The 22,691-nt window shown below is 38.2% G+C and overlaps 2 protein-coding genes and 1 long non-coding RNA gene across 3 annotated transcripts; 2 read left to right on the top strand and 1 right to left on the bottom strand.

Annotated features, from left to right (window-relative positions):
- The first annotated feature begins 292 nt into the window (after positions 1-292).
- LOC114304400 (uncharacterized) lies at positions 293-4,795 on the top strand. The gene is made up of 6 exons (XM_082880486.1): positions 293-434; positions 1,081-1,874; positions 2,448-3,346; positions 3,447-3,710; positions 3,849-3,939; positions 4,028-4,795. Exons 1-6 carry the CDS (start codon positions 293-295, stop codon positions 4,793-4,795), a joined length of 2,958 nt encoding a protein of 985 aa, XP_082736612.1.
- A 2,664-nt stretch (positions 4,796-7,459) lies between these two features.
- On the top strand, positions 7,460-15,465 carry LOC114311773 (uncharacterized). The gene is made up of 6 exons (XM_082877015.1): positions 7,460-7,714; positions 7,814-8,041; positions 8,142-8,234; positions 12,516-12,617; positions 12,728-13,173; positions 15,243-15,465. Exons 1-5 carry the CDS (start codon positions 7,580-7,582, stop codon positions 13,145-13,147), a joined length of 978 nt encoding a protein of 325 aa, XP_082733141.1. The 5' UTR covers positions 7,460-7,579; the 3' UTR covers positions 13,148-13,173; positions 15,243-15,465.
- On the bottom strand, positions 8,596-9,605 carry LOC145794988 (uncharacterized). Its single transcript, XR_014335035.1, has 2 exons — positions 9,504-9,605; positions 8,596-8,981 (listed from the first exon to the last, which is right to left on the bottom strand). It is a non-coding gene; the product is annotated as an uncharacterized LOC145794988 (long non-coding RNA).
- Positions 15,466-22,691: the final 7,226 nt, after the last annotated feature.

Below are 22,691 nucleotides of genomic sequence, written 5' to 3' on the forward strand. Positions count from 1 at the left end.
GGTAGTTTTTTATATTAATACCAACAGTTAGGTGTGAAGAATGGAACATTTCATTTTGCATGACAACGTGGTAATTTGAAATATACTTATATAATCATATTACTGTACAAGGGATGCTTATCTTGGACTTATGAATAGGGATTTTCTGCACCAAACAACTCTTTGGCTCAATTGATTTGTACCCGAAGTTGACATCCTCTTACTTTTGTTTCACATCCAAGTCTTTCCTACAAACCTGTACTGTCCAACAAGATGAGGGATTTTAACTTTGTTAATTAAAAATTTCTTTTCTATGGTGTTTGCACTCGCTTTTCTCATTGTCGGTAAATACATCATTGCCAACTACCCAAAACCAGGCTGCTTGCTAGAGCTTGCTGGTCTACTCTGTGGAGTTACCCGTAATGGTAATACTGTAGCACAGGATTGTCATTCAGGTTGGTTTTTTTTTTTTTTTAATGGATATTAATTATTAGCTGCTTTAGGTCACATATTATAATATATGTTTGTGGCCACTGTTAGTGCAGGACTAGTAGTACTTAAACTTGCATGTATAGGATTTTGGAGTTTTAACTTCCCACGGTAAGTATGCTATTTGTAAAATGCTCCGTCACCTTTATAGCCTTGTCGTCAACCATTGCAGCCTCCTGCGTCCATCATCTTCTCCAATTGGCCCTCCCTCGCTATTCTGATTTGTGAGCGTCAAAAAGCCTATGGCTTTGACATTCTTCTCTTGTTAAGAAAACAAATCTGAGTTTAAGTGGTATAAAAGTCATGCTTAACTCTTAACCTGTTTCATTGTAATAAGAGGATGACATGGTTTTCATTATTTTGATATATCATTCTATCATTGACCATATAGTTTCACTAGTACTACTGCTCTACTAGTTATGCTATGTAGTGGTCTAAAATTACGGGTCATTTATTAAATTAACTTGTTTTAGAACTAATCGTGTCATAAAGTTCCACCCTAAAAGAGATTTATGTGACAAGCCAAACAGTGAATGAAAAACAACCTAATCTATCTCAACTTGAAATGTGTGTTCTCATGGCTTCCTCGGTTAATGTTTGTGTGAGTTGTAGGTGACAAAATGGACAAGAGTTGGATGATGATAAATAATCGGTTGACAAGTAAAGAGTATCAACAAGGGGTGAAGTCATTCCTTGATTTTGCTACGGCAAATTTAGGCGTAGAGGATGAAATTAGGTGTCCGTGTGTCGATTGCATTAATGGCACAAAATATAGCAGACAAGTTGTGTGGATGCACTTGATCCGAAGAGGCATGGCATCTTCGTATCTAACTTGGGTGCATCACGGGGAACATGTTCCCGTGTCTCGTCCTAGTGTATCAAATGACCAATATGGAGGTAGTGGCGAATGTATGACAGATATCGATGATCCGCCCATGGATGAATTGCCTATTATGTTGGAAGAAATTTATGTGAGTGGTCTTATGGATGATCATACCGACGAGGAACCTAATGGTTTGGAGAGGGAGGATTTGCATAAGTTCACTAGGTTATTCGAAGATGCACAACGCAAAGTTCACCCGACATGTGAAAAGTTTTCTGTGTTATCATTCGTCATTAAGATGCTTCATGTGAAGGTGTACAACAAATGGAGCAACAAGTCATTCGATATGGTTATGCAGGTATTCAAGGACATTCTACCAGAATGTGATCCAACAGTTCCATGGACACTCTATGATGTTAAGAAGTTCTTACGTGACTTGGGGTTGGGATATGAAACAATTCATTCGTGCAAGAATGATTGTGCACTATTTTGGAAGGAGAGTGCTAATTTGGAGAAATGCCCTACATGTGACGCGTGTAGATACAAGTTGAACGATGATGGTGGTAAAAAGATTCCACACAAGGTATTGCGGTACTTTCCTTTGACACCGAGGTTGAAAAGACTGTATATGTCCAAAAAAACAGCCGCAGATATGAGATGGCACAATGAGAAGCGTGTGGATGATGACATATTAAGGCACCCGGCCGATGGTGAAGCATGGAAGGACTTTGATAAGCAACATCCGACGTTTTCTGATGACTGTCGAAATGTAAGGCTAGGGCTGGCAACAGATGGTTTCAATCCATTTGGGAATATGAGCACATCGTATAGCATGTGGCCCGTAATCTTAATGCCTTACAATCTCCCACCGTGGAAGTGCATGAAAGAGCCATATTGCATGATGCCATTGCTTATTCCCGGACGATCGGCTCCTGGAAGAGACATTGATGTTTACTTGCAACCACTAATAGAAGAATTGAAGAATTTGTGGGAGCATGGTGTGCAAACATATGATGCATCGAACGGGCAAATTTTTAGAATGCATGCGGCGGTAATGTGGACCATAAATGACTTCCCTGCGTACGGTAACATGTCAGGGTGGAGTACAAAGGGTTACTTGGCTTGCCCTAATTGTAACAATAATGCATCGTCTCAGGGATTACGAAGTAAAATAGGGTATATGGGTGCTCGTCGCCACTTGCCTGAGAACCACACTTGGCGAACAAGTAAGCTCTTCAATGGTCAAACGGAGCATAGGTCCAAACCTTTGGAGTTATCGGGGGACCAAATACTAGAGCAAATTGATTCTGGGACTTACAAGCCGTATGGGAAGCACCCACAACATCGAAAACGACAAAGGAATGAACATCAAAATTTGAATTGGAGCAAGAGAAGCATTATGTTTGACTTGCCCTATTGGAAGACGTTGAAGCTTCGACACAACCTTGATGTCATGCATATTGAGAAGAACATATGTGACAATGTCGTTGGGACACTTTTGAGCGTAGATGGAAAGAACAAGGACACGGACAAAGCACGCTTAGATTTGGAGGACATGAAAATACGTAAAGAGTTACATTTGAAGAGGCGTTCTAATGGGTCCTTTGAGAAGCCTCCCGCATTGTTCACATTGTCGGTGAAAGAGAGGGAAGGCTTTTGTGATTTCTTGAAATCAATAAAGTACCCTGATGGCTATGCAGCAAATATCTCCAATTGCGTAAACGCTCAAGCTGGAAAATTATCTGGACTCAAAAGTCATGACAGTCATGTCCTTATACAACGACTTCTTCCAATTGGGATGCGTGGCTACCTGAATAAGGAAATTGGAACGACACTTTTTGAGTTGGGAAATTTCTTCAAACAATTGTGTTCAAAGACATTGAGGCGTTCAGATTTGCATAAATTGGATGAACAAATCGTACTCATACTTTGTAAGCTTGAGATGCTTTTCCCGCCGGCTTTCTTCGATGTCATGGTCCACTTGGCAATTCACTTGCCTCGAGAGGCTATGCTTGGAGGCCCAGTGCAATATCGATGGATGTACCCAATTGAGAGGTATTAACTCAGCCCTCATATTACTGTCAAATTTAAGTTAATGCTTTACTGCTGATATAAATATTGCAGTATAACATTGTTATGATGCTTGCAAAATTAGGTTGCTTGGCCGTCTAAAAGGGTTTGTGGCCAACAAAGCTCATCCTGAAGGTTCTATTGCCGAGGCTTACATTTCCAAAGAATGTACAACATTTTGTTCAATGTATTTGGATGGAGTTGAAACATTGTTTAACCGCCCAGAAAGGAATTATGACATGGGTGACCGTGGCCTAGGGTTGGCGGTATTCACTCAAACTGTACGTCCCTTTGGTCTAATGACAAGGGCATCCGATGTGTCCGTAGCTGAACGCGAGTTGGCTCATTGGTTTGTCCTACACAACAGCACAGAAGTGGATAAACACGTAGAGTATGAATCCTTCATACGTATTTATAATGTTTTTGTTGTAAATTGATTTGTCTTTATCTTAGTAAATAGTTTTTGAATCGCATTTCCTGTAACTAGGGAGCACAAGAACTTGTTACACCAAAGAGCCGGTGCGTTCGACATCGAAAACAGACATCGAAAAGAATTTCCTAAATGGTTCAAAGATCATGTAAGCTAGTATTCTCATATCCTACCATAGATCGTACATTACGTAAATGTTACGCATGCTAGTAACATGACACATGTTCTTCATGTAGATGAATGAATTGCGGAGCCAACATTCCCCCGAAGCAACTGATGATATGTGGTCATTAGCCAATGGTCCTAGTGGCTTAGTGAACACATATTCAGGATGTATTTGTAATGGTGTCCGTTATCATACTATCGACCGTGACAACCGTCGGAAAAGTCAGAATAGTGGATTACTCGTGGAAGGGGAGCATGAAGGGCAATTGATACACTTCTATGGACACTTGTGCAGAGTGTGGGAACTGAACTATTTGTTCACACGTCGGATTGTATTGTTCCAATGTGAATGGTTTAACAGCGGTAGTAGTAGAACTATGCGTATAGAGCCACATTTCACAACAGTTGATGTAACAAGTCGTTGGTACAAAGATGACTCATTTGTATTACCAAGTCAAGTTCAACAAGTATTCTATGTTAATGACACCAAATTAGGTACCAGTTGGAGAGTCGTTGAAAAGTTTGAACATCGAGGAATTTGGGATGTGCCGGAGATGGATGTCGTACAACCTGATGATGCGTTCCAACAAGAAGAAACCACCGAGGTCGTACCTACTATGGCTATTGATGATGATGTGGCTTTGCGTCGAGATGATATTGATTCTGAAATTATTCCGTTGGAAGTTTTGCAATCTGTCAGAGGGGTAGAAGCCAAGGGTGTTACAGATGATGCCTTCATCTGTGATGATGAAGATGGATTGATGAGGGAGGGTGACGACACAGACGAAGAATATGACCTACAAAGTGATTTTGATACAGATGTTGATGTAGAATCTTGAATTTGGTCGTGCTTTAGTTCATGCCATAATTTGAGCAATGTGAATGTTCAATTGGTGCACAAATGCAAAGGAAACTCAAAATAATGAAGGGGGATCTGTCTTCATCAATGTCAATAAACTCATAAATCAATGTGTGTTTAAGGCAGCTAATCGAAACTGAAATGGGTGGAGTTTTGCTGTGGGTGTACCCACTCAGTGCAGAAGTTCAGTTCCTGGACTCATGTTTTTGTTCTCTGCCATTCTATGTTTTTTTCCTCTGGTTTATCTCTGCCCTGCCTTTGCTGTCCACAATGTAGTGGGAGGCATTTTTGGTGTATCTTTGGTAGTGAAGTTTATGGTGTAGCTTTGGTATCTAACTGCTGCTTACTGTGTGAAGTAGAATGTTTTCTGAGGGGGCTAATTCTAGATATGAGATGTTTTGATTGGTGAAGGTTGGGATGTAATGGAGATGTTAAAGTATTTAAATAAAGATGTCATTTTTTCACGAAGAGGAGCTGCTGTCATTGTATGTCTATGAATGGGCCAGATTTAAATGCTCAATTTGTATGTCTATGAATCTGCTTGAATGCTCCAGGTTTTGGTTCAGATTATGTGTGTAAATGTGACTGAATGAGAGCCAGATTTTGAATGCTGAAATGTATATATCTGTTATGCTCCAGGTTATATTTTATGGTAATATTCCAGGTTTTGAATGTATGTCTATGAATCTATGAATCTGCCTGAATGCTCTAGGTTTTGTATGTCTATGAATCTGCTTGAATGCTCCAGGTTTTGAATGTCTTTGAATGGGCCAGATTTTGAATGCTGAATCTGTATGTTGAATGAGCATTCAAGCATAACAGATTTTGTATGTCTGTGAATTTGAATGCTTGAATGCTCCAGATTTTGTATGCTTGAATGCTCCATTCAAACAGATCCATTCTGTGAATCTGCCTGAATGCTCAATCTGTTATGCTCCAGATTTTGAACAGATCCATTCAAACAAATCCCGTCTGTGAATCTGCCTGAATGCTCATTCTGTTATGCTGCAGATTTTTAACAGATCCATTCAAACAAATCCATTCTGTGCATCTGCCTAAAAGCTCAATCTGTCATGCTCCAGATCCATTCAAACAGATTCATAAAAAAAGTGCTCCAGGTTATATATGATTGTTCAATCCATAATAAAACAGATTCGTTCAAACACTACATTCAAATTACATAATATAATACACAAAATATGTCCATTACATCCATTTAAACACTTGTCTACTGTTGATTTGTAGGACGATATCCTATTTGAAGTGCTTTTGCAACGGTTTCTCGTGTCCTTTGGTGCCAAGCAACAGTAAGCAACACATGGTATATAATCAATTTAATACTAATTTGATAGAGCCCGAGATTTGTACGTTTTTCATGCAGCATTCGGTGGACATGCAGCATTTTAATACTAATCATTTTCTTCTTCAGAACTAATCATTTTAATACCAATTTAATACTAATCATTTTCTTCTTCAGAACTTTCCTCTGCGTCAGCATTCGGTGGACATGCAGCTTTTTGGGTTGAATCAGTAATCGGTTGTTGTAAAACTTCCTGTTGCTTTCTATCTCCAGCAAGTATCTTGGTCACATCGACAATCTCTGAGTCTCTGCAAGATGGATTATCTTCATGAAGCTTAGAACCAGAGCGTTCATCAATCTGTTGTGTCTCCGCAAGTGTTCCATCATTTACGGTCACACCACCTTCTCGACAAGATAGATTGCCATTAAAGCCTGATACTGAAGGTTCTGCTTGTTGCTTAGCTTCTACATTTTCTCTGTATTGAGAACTATTGACTTCATCTACATGGTTTCCATTGTAGTTTGTTTGATTGTTTCCATTCACGTTGTCATCTCGTCTCAACTGATTTTGCTCTGATCTAAGAAATCTCTTACAAAGTTTGTTTGCCCGATGTCCATTCTCCAATCCAATGAAAGCAGCGAGATCTTTCCTAGCTAAAGACGCCTTTTTCTTGACTTCAAAGTACTTCAAAATTGCATGAGAATATGCACAAAAAGGGCAGTAAAATTTCCCACTGTCATCAAAGCTGGGTGCAGAGCTCAAGCACCTCTGATGAACCACTAACGGACACGTGCTTGAACTACAAACAGTTCTTTATTGCTATATGCATGAACCAAGCGGACTTATTTTTGTGTAGTTCATGTATATAGGAAAATGGAAAATGGAAAATGGTGTAGTTCATGTATTATTTTTGTTATTGTGTTAATTTTGTCTAGTTCATGTATTATTTTTGTCTGCAATAATCAAGCGGACTTATTTTTGTCTAGTTCATGTATATAGTGTTACTTATGTTATTGCAGATTGGAAAATGGTTCCTGGCTTAAAGACTGGTCGGCTTCGGAAGAAGACACTCACGCAGCCAGAAACGGACTCGCCGGCTGCTATTCCTTTAGGATCACCCGTTGCTCCGTCTCCTGTTGTACCCGTCCGATCAAATGTGGGACCATCTCATCATGTCACTAGCCAACCAATGGATGATTCTGATGAGACACAAGCCCCATCCGAAACGCAGCCGAGTGGCGTAGGTAAGAATGAAGTGTATAAAATTTGTCAATTACCACATGCCATTGCCATTGTTTTTTTGTAGCCAAATTTTAGGCAATTTTCATGATGTTATGTTGTTAACAGGGACTTCGAAGCCCCTACGTGTACGTGGACCGACACTTGGCAAGGGCATACAAAAAATAATTAGAGCCAACAAAGGGGAAAAATGTTATGTTCACATCGATCGTGGGTTGAATGCAATGACTGGCAAGTATGCCACTCCAGCAACTAACGAGTTAGGAATTCAAATTAGAACCTTGTGCCCTTTGAAAGATGTGAAGTCATGGCTGGATCTTGATGAGACTACTAAAGCTGCCGTCATCCAAGGAGTTCTTGTAACTAATATTACTTGTCCACAATATGTAATTGTATTATGTGAGTAATAAGAAAGACTAATATGTAATGATTACTATTTCAATTTGTTTTGCATGTAGGACAAGTTTCAAATTGGAGACGATTTCCACAATGACTTACAAGCACAGGAGATTGTGAATAAGAAGGCCTATGGGTTGTACAAAGATTGGAGGTACACCTTGAAGCAAGAGTTCGAATTGTTAGAAGGACTTCCACGTGATGAGATCTATGGTCATCCGCCCGTAGGGGTGAGTTTAGATAATTGGAAGCATTTGATCGATGTGGCATGGCAAGATGCATCTCACCAGGTAAAATAATAGACTAGATAGAGTACATACATCTATGTGAAAATGTGATATGCCTTAATATTGACAAAAAATATTGTTTATCTGCTTGACTTATTTTTAGAAACGGTCAAAAGCTGGCAAGAGTAATAGGAGTCAATTGCCGTACAATCATACCAATGGGTCTCGCTCATTTCCTATCGCAATGGCTGCTATGGTGAGTTCGATTTTTTTTAAACTTGAATCCATTATATGTTGTTTGGATTTGAAAAATGTTATGTTCTCCTACACACACACACACACACACACATATATATATATATATATATATATATATATATTTTAAACTCTGTTAGTAAACATGTACTGTCTGCAAAAAATCCGTCTGGAAAAAATCTGTTAAATCTACCCTTGCCACATGTTTGCATTCTAAATCTGCCTACACTATACTCTGTCTTTCTTTCGAAATCTGTCTCACAAAATCTAAACTATACTATGTTTACACTATAATACACTATAATACACAAGCTGTCAACACTATAATACAGTATATATAAATCTGTCTACACTATAATACACAATCTGAACAATATATATATTTTATTTTGAACGGCAAAAAAAACTTTATTGATGGAAGAGGAAAATTTACATCAATAAAGAGGAGGTTGGAGCTAAAAACAAGCTCCAACCTCCTAGTTGGTGAGAAGCCAACGAGCATACAAAACAGAGAAAAAGCCAGAAAAAGCAGATAGTTTCTCTGTTGCTGTAGACCACACCTCTGCTGAGATCTGATAGAATGCAAAACAATACCAGCTCAACGCAGAAGCAGAATGAAGAAGCAGCCCAGCTGATTGCAAGCCTCACCCATCTCATTTCCAGAGCCCAACCCTGCATCCACTCAGAACCAAACTGAAGCCTTCCAAGGATACCTCAAAACAGATCAGCAAAACAGACAGATCAGCAGCTGAAAACCAAAATTAGTGCAGTCCACTCAGAACCAACAGATCAGCAAAAATCAAAGCCAATCTGAACAATATATACTGCACTATACTACAAAATGTAAACTATACTCTAAAAATCTGTCTAAACTATAATACATATTGTGTATAGATCCAGCATGCCTTCTTAGTTTTAGAATCAAACATCCTTTCCAACATCACCACATCATGTTAGGCCATGAAAATTAGATTGGGACTTTAAACAGTAATTCTATGGTCCCAGAACTTCTTTCCCAGAAATCTCCTAGAATCCAATTACCATGTGCAATATCAACTACAACATAAAATTGGGTATGATCACTTGGTTGCAAGAAAAAGAAAACCAATAAATGAGCAGAATTGTACAATCATGAACTAAAAATTATACACGCGAGGTCACATGTATCGGTAATAAGACTGGCCAATACTGACCATACGGTAGGTATGATCTTTATCTTTAGGAAAAGTCATAAAACTGAACTGTTGAGTTCTAACAAATAGTTGATAACCTGAGGATTGGTCAACTTGGGCTGTCGTCGTTCAAGCCGCCTTAAATGATACTTGTAAGCTACAAAACCAAGAGCACCTTTTGTCGGCCAAAATCGAACAACCTTAAAACATAGAATTTGGAATCAATCAAACCGAAGTTAGAAGTCATGATAAAAAAGCAATTGGTGAAGTACATAGACATAATCAAATGACCATTCATGTTGAAATGAAATGTCAAGTCAACAAAGCCTTGTTCCAACTACTTGGGCTACATGAATCTTGTTTTTCTATTCCACTCAACCAAGGGTCTTGAATCATATACAATGTAACGTAATAAAAGTAGAATCTTCTTGCATAGTAGCTTAAGCATACTGTTAAATTGTCAATTTTTTTTGGGTACATTGTCCATGCATTTTAATGTTTTGAAACCAAAACCAGCTATGGCTTTGAGCTTCTTGTCAATGTTCTATCCATGTTATTGCTTTTCATATCTGATTACTCTTGGGTGAGGTACAAATTTATAGATTACTTAGTAACATCATGTTAGCCATCAACTTTTAACTACATTGACTGCATCAAGATATTTTTGTAAAAGAAGCCAGGATACATACCTAAGCTTCAAATATCATTATAGGCAAAATGCTTTTTGCAAGTGTAAAATGGATTATCAAAAAGCTCACGCAACTGAGGAGACACCACAGTGCTCAATCATGCCTAAGCTAAGAAGTTTTAAGGGACTACATGAAGACTTAGTAATGAAACCAGCCTACATTAGCTAGAAAAGTAAAAATTATGAGGAAGCCTTACCAAAAAGAACAATACAAGTCTAAGGATTTGAATGGTTATGCAATAAACATAAGAAACAAGGATATCAACTGTTATTCTAGAGAATTGCCTCAAAGGTTTGTTGAAAGAGTTCTGCCATAAAGACTGTGAGCATCATTACATAATGCTATAGAGATGAATAAGGGAAAAACCATCAGCGTAACAAGTGCCTTACTATCTTTTGTTCATAAGTGATTAAACCAAACCAAGCCTAATGTTCCAATCAAGTGGGGTACTACATCAATCCTTTTCACCATTCCTATCTGTCAAGGGATATATGATCAGTTCGATTAAGTAAATTCATATATTTTTTCACTACTACTATTATTGACATGAACTTGAGAAATACTCTAAACTAGAATGCTAGCTGCATTAGATAGACAGCGTTAGCATTACCAATACTTCCAACCAAGAATTCCAGAAGTTCCAAAACATCTGAAGGAATGCCCTTGATAAGTGCTTATCAGCCCTCAAATTATGTCTAGATTGTAGCACAGTTGAATTGAAATCAGCATCTTGATGTCCATAAATTCTAATAATTTTTTATTTGATTTCATATTAGTTTTGTGTCACAATCCATGTGCCCAATTTCATGAAGCAGGGCAAGAGCAAAAAGAGCAGCAAATTGTCTAAATTCTTGGGTTCCTAAGCACCATGCAAATACAGAAAAAATGTCCAGCTTGAGGAAAGGTGGCAAAGAACAAAACAGATAACCAAATATTCAAAAGTCCCTTTATAAACGGCTATAGGCATTCATCAGGTCTAGCGTAAGAAAAAATAAAGGTTACTTTGCTGTTTATAAACTTTTATTTTAGAAAAAGATGCAGATGATTTCTCCATTTAGAAAATATTTTCACATTACATGTATGTTCACAAAAGAGAGCAGTATTGTATATTGTTCTTGCCTTACGAACTGTTGTTACGGAAAGACCTTTGCTCAAAAGTGTGTCAGCAATCCATCCTCCTATATTTGCAAACACAGCCATGGTCAACCAGGGCAACATTTGGATCATAAATTTAAGTACAATTTGTAAAGGAAATGGGAAAAAAAAATATGATAAAAATATAAGCTAAATTTTGATCTCGTTTTTCTTTCCTTTGACAAATTCTTGTCAAATTCATTGAGGCTTGAGAAGTGAAAACGATGCATTACAGAACATCATATCCACGCACAGACAGTGAAGAAAAAAGTGCCTTGAAACAATAGGGATGTCTCATTGTCAAAAATAGGGAGTGTTAGCCTATCAATATCTTTTATCTTTTCTCTATTTTTGTATGTACAGATAAGCCCTATGCTATCTTTCCTATCTTCCCTTGAAATCTGGGTGCTAAGGGACCTGCTGTAGTCTGTAGACAAATAGAATAAGGACCAAAGGCCCAAACTGACATACACTGGCCCTACATCAGCTGATCATGTCCTAATTATGAGAATTTTTTTGGTTCAATGGAGGACGGATGTCATCTAATACTTTTATTTATTTATTTATTGTGATTGGTTAAACAATAGAATCTATTACATTTATTTTAAGTATATAAGAAATAATAGATAAATTATACGTTTGTAATTGGTAGAAGATATCATATAATACTACCACGTGATACCCTCTCAACATAGAAATCATACCACACCATATGTCAAAGATTCGTTTAATTTAAGAAGAATCCATCTCATGTTTAACAACTAAAGCAGTAGAATAGAAATAAGCCATCAAAATTCAAACTTTAACACAAATCCATAACCTTCTGCAGTAAAACAAAAACACAAACAGTAATTCAAAGTTGAAATCAAAGGATTAATCACCACCAGACTTCTGATAAACATAGGTGAAGCCACACTTGCCACAATAGTGCCGATCAAAATGATTCACCATGAAAGTCCTAGCACCGTACTCCCCATTAAGGCTAGGTTGGGGCTCATCCTTAAAATATCAATATCGCATATTTAAAAATCAATGATGGACTGCAACAAGTACACATATTCAATCCCATTTAGGTAATAACCTACATGTTTGGTGTTTAGAGCAATTTTAATTTTTTTTTAAAATTGAATACGAATCTGGCTTCAAATTTGGCAGAAAATCTGTCTTAAAATTTGTCTCCAAATCTGTCTCCCAATCTGTCCAGCAATTTGTTTAAAAATCTGTTCATGGAAATTTGTCTGTTTGGTGCATAAAGTGTCATTGATTTATACATTGATGTGTTAACAGGTAGCAAAAGATGGAGAGTTGGATTTCCCAAAGTTCTATGAGGACAGCCACACTTCAAAGAAAACGAATGACTGGATCCATCCGAAATGCCGTGAGCTGCATGTAAGTATGTGACAAGGAAATATATGTATTCAATATTTTCTTGTACTTAGTACCCAATAATACATATATGTTGCCAAAGTTTTTTAACCCTTATTTATTTGAAATGACAGCAAGAGATGGTCAATGTACAAGCGGCTGCCATCGAGTCGGGGACGCCATTGACACAAGAGGAGATTTCAAGACAAGTGCTTGGACAGAAGAAAAGGTACTTGCTTGGATTTGGGAGTGGCCCACAACCGTCTACCATATTTGCAACACGAGCACACGATAAGGACATGGAGGCAATGCGAGCTGAGGTGGAGGCACTTCGTGAGGAGCGGCAAAAGGATCATGACGAGTTAATGAAAGAGCGAGAGGAGCGCGAGAGATGTTACAATGAGCTGTTGAAAGAACGAGAGGAGCGCATTCAATTATCCAATGACATGTTGAAAGAGCGGGAGGAGGGACAAAAGGCAAGGGACGAGACAAATGCAAAGGTCGAGCATCTCAATAACGTAGTCGCCAAACTGTCACAACTCTTGGGAATCTAAGTTGGGCATCCGACGTTTGGTTTTTGGTAAGAACAATTTCATTAATGTCACACTTACTTTGTTTAAATATGTTCGCTTGAAGAGTTGAAAATGTCATCAATTTTTGAGTTATTTGGGGTTAATGATTTCTTGTGTAGTTACTACAGTTTGGTATTGAGTTTTCTTAACAATGAACTTGTATTTAAAATATGTACTTGATTAAGATTAACTATAGTAGAAACATGTTAAAAAAACATAGCGAATTTCAATCTTCGTTTAGAGTAACATGTAAACTTCAACAGTGGTATTTTGAATAGTAACTCGAATATGTGTTTCAAAGTAATGGTAACATTCCCGGTGACAAAAGTGACACGTTGGGACAGACGGTACGTAAATAGGACACATACGTTGGGAGTTAGAGTTGAAAAAGTCATAAACTTAGACGAAAAAAGGGGTTCGGGGGGCGAAAATGCGAAATAGCCCCCGAAACACTATTTTCTCATAACGGGAAGCTTCCCGGTGATAAATGTGACATGTAGGGACAGACGGTATGTAAATAGCACGCCTACGTTGGGAATTAGAGTTGAAAATGTTATAAACTTAGTCGAAAAAAGGGGTTCGGGGGGCGAAAATGCAAAGCATCCCCCAAAACACTGTTTCCTCATAACGGGAAGCTTCCCGGTGACAAAAGTGACACGTTGGGACAGACGGTACGTAAATAGCACGGCTACGTTGGGAATTAGAGTTGAAAATGTCATAAACTTAGTCGAAAATAGGGGTTCGGGGGCAAAAAATGCAAAGCAGCCCCCAAAAGACTGTTTTCTCATAACAGGAAGCTTCCCGGTGATAAATGTGACATGTAGGGACAGACGGTACGTAAATAGCACGCCTACGTTGGGAATTGGAGTTCAAAATGTCATAAACTTAGTCGAAAATAGGGGTTCGGGGGGCGAAAATGCAAAGTAGCCCCCGAAATTTTATTTTTTGGTAACGAGAAGCTTCCCGGTGATAAATGTGACATCTACTGACAGACGGTACATAAATAGGACACCTACTTTGGGAATTAGAGTTGAAAATGTCATAAACTTTGTCGAAAAATGGGGTTCGGGGGGCGAAAATGCAAAACAGCCCCCGAGCCACTGTTTTTCCGTAATAAGAAGCTTCTCGGTGATAAATGTGACATGTAGGTGTCCACAATATGTAAGTAGGACAAGAACTAAATGTGACGAATGATATATCCTGTTGACCTAGTCCTTTGGAAATTGGAACAAAGGATTTGTAAAGTTCAGCTAAGGTTTAGGCGCAATTGTGTATTTGATAAGTTTAACAATCACCACTACAAAATGTGCAACAGTTGAACAATAGATAGTTAATATACATAACATGGCCTCAAGATTTGGCTGATGGGAGGATAATTCCTCAGCAACAGAATAGGGAACTTAGGACTAAAGAAGCTAAGTATTGAAGGTACGTATCAAAATTAGATAGTGTAATGGAAGAATAGTTAAGCATAATCTTATATAGCTCGTCCCCATAAGCCTTTAAAGAACCCAAGGCATTACTCATTCACAAACAGAAGCATATGTACATCTATAAACCCACTAATTAGTTTATTCTTTAAGGAAAGTGTTTCCAAAATTTGAATGAGTATATCGAGAAAATTAGAATCTTTTACGAAGAAAAAGACCATATTAATTTCCATCCGTGGAGGTCAGAAAAACACTGAACTAACGTAACTGGAAGCTTCGTGGAGGTCACAAAAGCATAACCATAGTGAGTTTTATGGATACCAGACAAACTGTAATGATGGGTTTTCTTACATTTTTATAACAAATAATTTTTGGATGAAATGGTAAGTACACCCAAAATTTTGGTAATTTCATAATACCTACACAATTTACTTTCACATTTAAGTACTAAAATTTACTTCGATAGATTTAGAGATAAAAAAACTAAAACAAGAACTCATGATGGGTTCATGTTTGGATGTCTTGCATTAGTTAATAGATATCACTGTCCTTGTCTTTTAATGTTTGAAATTATTACGATATATATATGTCGTCCAGAAGTGCCATTACACGCACCGAACTAATGATTTTTTCCCCCTTTCTTGCAGATGTTTTTGGACATACAAATGTGGATATATTTTTGTTGACAAGTACGGGAGGACATTTTTTTCATATCTCTATCCGTATATGTAGTGGTTTGTAAAAAAGTTTTTGTTGGTAGCAATTAACATAGCACGTGGTACATAATAGTTTTGTGGCAGTACATAATATAATTTTTGTTGTGGTACAAAAGTTGTAGGTGCACAATGACTTTGGTTATTCCAGTATTATATATTGAATTAAATTAAATTATTGACGTGGGCTTAGACTTTGGTTCTTATGAAATTTGTAATATATATATATATATATATAATTGGATGTTCAATATTAATTTTTTGGATGGTTGGAATTGAAATGTGTGTAATTGTTGTTGAATGGTTCATAACATATTTACCGTTGATGGATATAGGAATGCTGATTAATAATGGATACAGGTGCACCAAATATTTTCATTAAAAAAAAAAATGTGTAACGTATTTGGCCACCAAATATTTTGGTAGGTAAATATGTAATCAAATGTTTTGGTGACTAAGAATTTAGTAGCAAAAACATAACCTATTAATTTTTTGCGACCAAATAATTAGTAGGTAAAACAATTGAGAAAGAGATAAAGAAAGTATTGGCTACTAAATTTTTTAGTCACGGAAAAAATATGGTGTCATTTGGCTACTAAAATGTTTGGTGGCAAAAAATGAAAAAGTGAATGTGAGCAGGCTTTTGGCTACAAAACTTTTAGTGGGCAAAAGTAACAATGACAAAAATTACTTAGTCACTAAAAATATGTATTCTATTGGTGACAAAAATGTTTGGTCTATAATAGTTATTCTTAAATTATGGTAACACTTTTAGTGACTAATAGTTTAGTGGCAGAAGCAGACCTTTTGCCGACTAAACTCAAAGTAGTAGCCAAATGTGCACTTTCGGCGACTAATTATTTAGTAGCTAAAAGTGAACCTTCCCCGACCACCACATATTGGTAGCCAAAAAGTGTAATTCCGCGACCAATTATTTAGTGGCAGAAACATATATTTTGCCGACCAAAATCAAAGTCGTAGCCAAATGCTGATTATCGGCGACCAATTAATTTAGTAGGGGAAACGTATCTTTTGCCGACTAAATCCAATTTAGTAGCCAAATGTCTACACTTTCGGCGACCAAGAAGATTTTAGTCGCCAATACTATCGCCGACAGGGTTAGGACGACGAGCTTAGCGACGAAATGTTTTGGTCGCTAATTCATTTGGGCGACTAAATAAGTGACTTTTGGCGACCAATATTTTGGTAGCCAAAAGTGACATTTCTTGTAGTGGGTTTAAAACTTTTAGTTTTATTTTGAGTGTTTGTATGGATTTTTATTTTATTCATTTCTCTCTGATTTGTAATATTTAAAATGTTGTAATAATTCTCCATCCCGCTTCTTTCTATCCCATTTTTTAATCGCTTTTCCTAACTGCGCATATGTATATATCTAACATGCCATGCATATCTATACTTTGCATTCATGATTCACGCTTAGATCCGGCTAAATTTGTATCTTTGTTTTTTAATTGATTATTACATGATTTTCTGTACTATCGCATGTTTCGCAATATTTCACATGTCATGTTTTAGAAGACAGATCTTTAGAAGCATTCCTCTTATGTATGTATTGCATTAGGATTCTGTATATAGGATCATGCATATTTTACTAACTTTGTTTTGTAACTGTTCGCGGGACGTCGGTAAATATGTGAGTTGTTATGTTTTAGCATCCCGCTTGTACATAATTTTCTTATTATGTTTAGCATCCTACCATGAGGCTAATTGCTTAAATGATAAACTGTTTGAATGCTTGTGGATGAAGATTTGTTGTTTGAATTGGAATGATTCAACAAATGTACGTTTTAAGCCCAGTTTGTAGTGGCAAATTCACAAATTTTAAGCCCACTTGAGGTGGCAAATTCAAACCCCTTTTCGAAAAACAAACATGAAATTGAATTCTTCCAATTTAAGCAAACTAGTCTATACCTTGTGTGTACACATCACATAGTAATGCTAGCCTAATAATCAGAACATGAATATATAAGAAAATAAAATTCATATCATGGTTAGTAAAGGTCGATCTTTTGATTGGGTGAGCGGGGGTGTTCAATTAATGACTTTCCCCCTTCATACCTAAGGTTCTGAACCAAGCATCCTTGGTTACGACGAACAGTGGCCTAGGCACGAATCACAGGTTTCCTAATTTTTCCAAAATAAATATTAGGTGGCGACTCTAAGATCTGATGACGCAATCTATTTTTTACAAACTTGCAATAAAATGGATTTTCAATAAAAGTTGCCAAATCTAGACTCTCATCTACGTTTCACATTGCACTCGTGAGACTAGATCAAAGAGATCGAGGGTCTGAACTGTTTAACGCGCACGGGTACCTCCTGGGCATGTTACAGTTTCTGGCGACTCCATTAGGGATTTAGAGAACTTGACTCGAACCTCATGATGTGAAATTTTATCTACCTATATATGTTCTTTGCATTGCATTTACATTGGTGCACTTAAGTCACTGTGTTTGCCATCTGCTATCCTGGACGGTTTGCCGGAAGCTTGCCTAAAAACTTGTCAAAAGGCTGACCGGTCGTGGGCTCTGCCATGTCGGGAACACAACCCTTGGATCTGGATTACCGCTGTACCGTTTGACCTTCCTTTCACTTCTCGGTGTTAGGTGTGAGAGGTATATTAGGTAGTCTTACTGAGGTACCTTGTTTTGACCATTCGACCTAGTTGCATATAGTGAAGCTATAGTAACTGTTCCAAACTAGGACAAGATGCTCGCCCGAATACAGGATGTTGTGATACCACTTGTTTGAATAGTAAAATCGTTGATCACTCCAAAGCTAGGACAGGGAAACCCTAAACCTCTCATAGGGGTGTTTTGAATGCTTTTGTGCAAAATGTGAACTCTTTGGGAATGTATGATGCAATCCTCAAAGAGTCTTAATATTGAGGCAATTGCTTTCAAACTCAGATTTGGGTCAAAATTTAGGAGTTTGTGTTTGATATGGGCGAATTTTCAACAAAACCAGAGCCAGGGCCAAATCGTATCTTGCTTTGTGTTGACCAGCACACCCGGTATCCCAATCTGATGAGGCATTTGTTTTTAATGCGAGGTTTTGTCTGAGCCAAAGAAAGAACAGTACCCAACTCAGTAAAAGCCAAACCCAATCCAACTCGGAAAGCCTTAACTCATCATAATCCATCTAATTCCAGAAAAAACCCACTCAGCAAAGGTCCAGTCCATCCAACCCACAAACAACCAGCCCAACCCGGGCTCAAGGCAAAACTTTCACCCCCTTCCATATGAGCTTAACCAACGCACTAAAAATCCTGATAGAAAAAGGGTATCTTAAAGCCCTTGATCCTCAACCTCTGCCTGACCCATTCCTTGCCAGACATAACCCCACCACGTACTACGTGTATCATTAACAGCGTAGTCATGGCACCAATCATTGCTACCGCCTTCGTCATGAGGTTCAGAATCTCATCGACAACCAGATAATAGCTCCACCTCAAGACTGCAATGTTACCACCAACTCACTTTCCATCCATGACCAAGTATCTCCTCCCTACCTTAACCTCATCCATATACTCCCATTTACCTACAATCCTAGCATATACATCACCCTGGCCCATTTACCCAAGCCTGAGGTGTTCATTCCAGAAAGTACTGATTTGTACATGATGGATGCACTCAATCCGGTTCAGGTACGCCAAGGGCGCCAAATGGGTGAGCCCACTATTGTTGAGATGTTGGGAATGTTTGAAAATCTTCAAGGAACAATGGCAGATTTAACATTTGGGGTTTTGATTCCGTCAAAAAGCTTTCCAATCTTGGGGCGAGCCGCAGTTGAAAAGGGCCAACCTGAAACTATCTCAAGTCTGGGTGATGACAGATCAACAACAAATGGGCCTCACTTCGATATAGCCACCCAAACCCTTGGCCAAGCAAAAGCAAGTGGCAAGAACAAAGCCGAGACAAGTATGGATCCCTATGCACAACTTCGGTGGGCTATTAAGACTTTGAAGGTCAAAGGGTTGAACAAACAACAAGTGCTTGCAGTTGTTGCAAAAACTGTGGATTACACTTTTGCCGTTCAAGATGAGAGCATTTTGAATTAGGGAGACAATAATGAAAATGGATGCTTTACTTGAAGCACCCATCCTAATCCCAAGCCTATGAATACTCGACCAACTCCTGCCACTCCATTTGCCAATATTTCTAAACCTAGTGCTTCTTTTTCCCTGAAACGAACCTTCACCCAACTCTATATGAGCCCAACCCTTGCCTTGAAGGTATTGATGAAGGAAGGGTATCTTAAACCGCTCAATCCTCGACCTCTCCCTAATCCTCTCCCACCTACACGAATCTACCCAATATTGCACATTCCATCAGCAGTACGATCACCATACTGACCGTTCCTTTCACCTTCGCCATGCAATCCGAGACCTGATTGACAATAAGGTCACCACCCCACCTAAAAATCCCAAAGTTGTCAATAAACCTTTCCCTAACTGCAATAGATTGCCACCCCATAGCATAAATCCTATCCACAACTTGCCAACAACCAACCATTACCCTTACCAACACATCATACCCGCCAATGAGCCCAAACCCATTGTGTTTATCCCTGAACCTTTTGATTCTGATCTGAGCAATATGAACAAGATCTTTGAAGAGATGGAAGGTTTACTCGATCTTGGTGAGTTCAAGCTTGATGAAGCAGTAATACAAGCACTGGTGGTTGGAATGATAAATCTTAGTCTTAGCTAGGGTAATTGTTGAAAACACTTGGGAAAGGCTTTTTGAACTCAGTTTAAAAGTCTAAAATCAATTCTGCTGGGTGTGGATGTTAGGAAAGTCTGGATTTTCCCGTGTGCTACTTGAAGTTGCTTTTGAAATTCTACAGATGGACTTGGAGAAGGAAAACCTCCTTCTGTCTCAGAAATGCTTATTTTGTTTTGAGTTATGTCCTGCAAATAGTTATGTTGTGAGTTTTATTTTCTTTGTCTTTTCTTGCATTGTTGCGTCAGTTGAGTCTTTTCCTCTGAGTCGTTCTCATGTACCCTCAGGTCTTTATCTTTATAAAAACTGGAAGTCAAGTTTCTGATCATTTCATTGTGACTATAGTGATGCATGTGTGACCTTTTGAAAAAAAAAAAAAAGCTTTGAATTTGTTTTTTGAATGAGATTCTGTTAAATGTTGAGAAGGATCCCCTGAATGATTTGAGTGAATTCTGACTTATCAGGCACAAAGTCATTCATAATTTCAGAAACTTTAAGCTGTTTCTTTTGCAAAACTTGCGAAGATAAGTTCAAGATTGTGCGGTATTTTTCATTGACCTGGGGATTCTCTTCGCCATTAGATGATCATGTTGGCAAGTACAAGGAGGCTTTCAGACCTCACAAATCATAGAATTTCTTCCCTGGTGTTTTCATTATTTCAAAGAGAAAAGGATAAAAAGAAACTAAAAAGAAAGAGAAACAAAAAAGATGAAAAAAGGATAAAAAAAAAAGGAAAGAAAGAGAAAGAAAAAAAAAAGAAAAAAAAGGAAGGGGGAGTCAACCATCAAACCAGGGGCATTCATTGGGATGAAATCCAATAAGCTATGATCCATTGGAATGAATCCAAGCAACTGTAAGGAAGGGAACTTCTGTTTGAATTCGGGAAAGCCAACGCTAGGAAGTACCGTATTGCAAGAAGAACCAACTTTGAAAATGGAGCAAAAGAAAGGAAGACGGCATGCGTAAAAGAATGGAGAACCAAGAACACATCAAGGTGAAGCCAGTTCAAGTGTTAGGGCAATGATGACCATTGATCAAATTCACTACAAGTGTTGTAATGCTACCCTTGAGAGGCTCACTAGGCCAAAAACTGGAAATGGCGACCTAGACAAAAGTTAGAGCATGAAAAATGAGAAACCAAAAATATAGCTCGTAAGGTTGAAAACCTTAAAGGGGAGACTTTGGCAAAAGTTAGAGTGCAAAAAGAGAGTGTTAATACCCGAGTGAACCTCAGTCATGAACTAAGTTGACCTGACTCCCATTTTTGGGATACGTAGGTAACTTCATCCTGAAGTTTGGTCTTAACCATATCTATCTCATTCATCTCAACCCAATCATCTTGCTCGATTCACGTCGTCAGCTTCGCATCAATCCATGAACTACATCGATTGCTGTGCATATCATATACTTGCGATGGGTAAGAAAGAACTAACTTGAATCTACAAGTGGAGCAATTTTCGATACTTGAACTTATCAGTAGAATTTCTATCTTGAGGAAAATAGGGATCAAAATCGAGTTTTAAATGGAGCATAAGTAAAACTAGGGGCACTATGAATGATCAGTTACCTTGAGTCTTTTTATGCTTTTGGGTCAGTTGTGAATTCAATTGTGTCGTGCCCAGTGTTTGTTTCAGTATGTGCTCTTCATTGAGTCACCATAACGTGTCTGTCGCTCAAAAACACTCTTCATCGAGTCACTCTAGCGAGTTTGTCGCTTAAAAGTTCAACAGAGTGGCATGGTCAAAATTCCATACACGAGTGTTTGCTCCAAACTAAAAAACAAGTCCATTTGTGGAATTCATAAACAAATTGAGAGTGCCCATACAAGGGGCAACGCATTCATAGTCAGTGTATATGAGGAATCTGTCACTGCTTCGGAGGGGATTGGAGTAAGTTCTTAATATGTTAGAAGAGAAGTATAAGTCTTATTGGTTGGCAACTGTTCCAGGATCTGATGATCCCCATCGCACGTGCCTGTATAATCTTGAAAACAGTGGCCAATGGCTAGACATTGGGGGCAATTTTCAGTGTATCTGATTGGGTCATCAATTGAACAAGGGGCATGAACCTACCTTTCTCTCCATTAGCTTAGAGCCATTTGTTGGGCACTTTCCTCTAGATTAGGGTGGGCTTACCCCATGATGATTCTGATATGATTCAGTTTTTGAAAGTTGTCTTCGACTATGTCGAGACTCTCTTAGGATTGCCATCTTCCCTCTGATTAATACATGTGCTTTGTATTATGCCTGCATGTTTATACATGCTGGTTGCTTTGAATTGCATGATTGGTTGCTCTTACACTTAACTTTGTTCTGCACTTAAACAGAGTTTTGTCGAGTTGCCTCCCTTTGTGTTACATTTCAATGAGTTGTGGCGAGCTGCCCTGCACTTATTTCGTAATGTACATGATGCATTACATTGAGTACTTCTCATTTCCCTTTGCATACCATGCATCGCTCACTGTAGAAACCCTATTTTTGACCGTCCTTAAGACTTGGGCGCCACTGATAGCTTACTTGACGGTGCAGGCTATCTTGTGCAAAGGGTTCGATTTCTTCGACAATGAGAGTGGAAAATCCCAACCTCACACCCCATTTGTGGACCAAAACTATTTTGACCAAAAATATTTTAGACCTTA

This window comes from Camellia sinensis, chromosome 7, assembly GCF_055761805.1.
Source record: "Camellia sinensis isolate YWXY chromosome 7, ASM5576180v1, whole genome shotgun sequence".
Classification (NCBI taxonomy): Eukaryota; Viridiplantae; Streptophyta; class Magnoliopsida; order Ericales; family Theaceae; genus Camellia; species Camellia sinensis.

Coding starts and splice junctions, on each gene's coding strand:
- LOC114304400 (XM_082880486.1), top strand. CDS start 293: ATGGTGTTTGCACTCGCTTTTCTCATTGTCGGTAAATACATCATTGCC. Junction 435..1,080: donor AGCACAGGATTGTCATTCAG/GTTGGTTTTTTT, acceptor TGTGAGTTGTAG/GTGACAAAATGGACAAGAGT. Junction 3,940..4,027: donor CTAAATGGTTCAAAGATCAT/GTAAGCTAGTAT, acceptor TTCTTCATGTAG/ATGAATGAATTGCGGAGCCA.
- LOC114311773 (XM_082877015.1), top strand. CDS start 7,580: ATGACTGGCAAGTATGCCACTCCAGCAACTAACGAGTTAGGAATTCAA. Junction 7,715..7,813: donor CCGTCATCCAAGGAGTTCTT/GTAACTAATATT, acceptor TTTTGCATGTAG/GACAAGTTTCAAATTGGAGA. Junction 8,042..8,141: donor GGCAAGATGCATCTCACCAG/GTAAAATAATAG, acceptor ACTTATTTTTAG/AAACGGTCAAAAGCTGGCAA.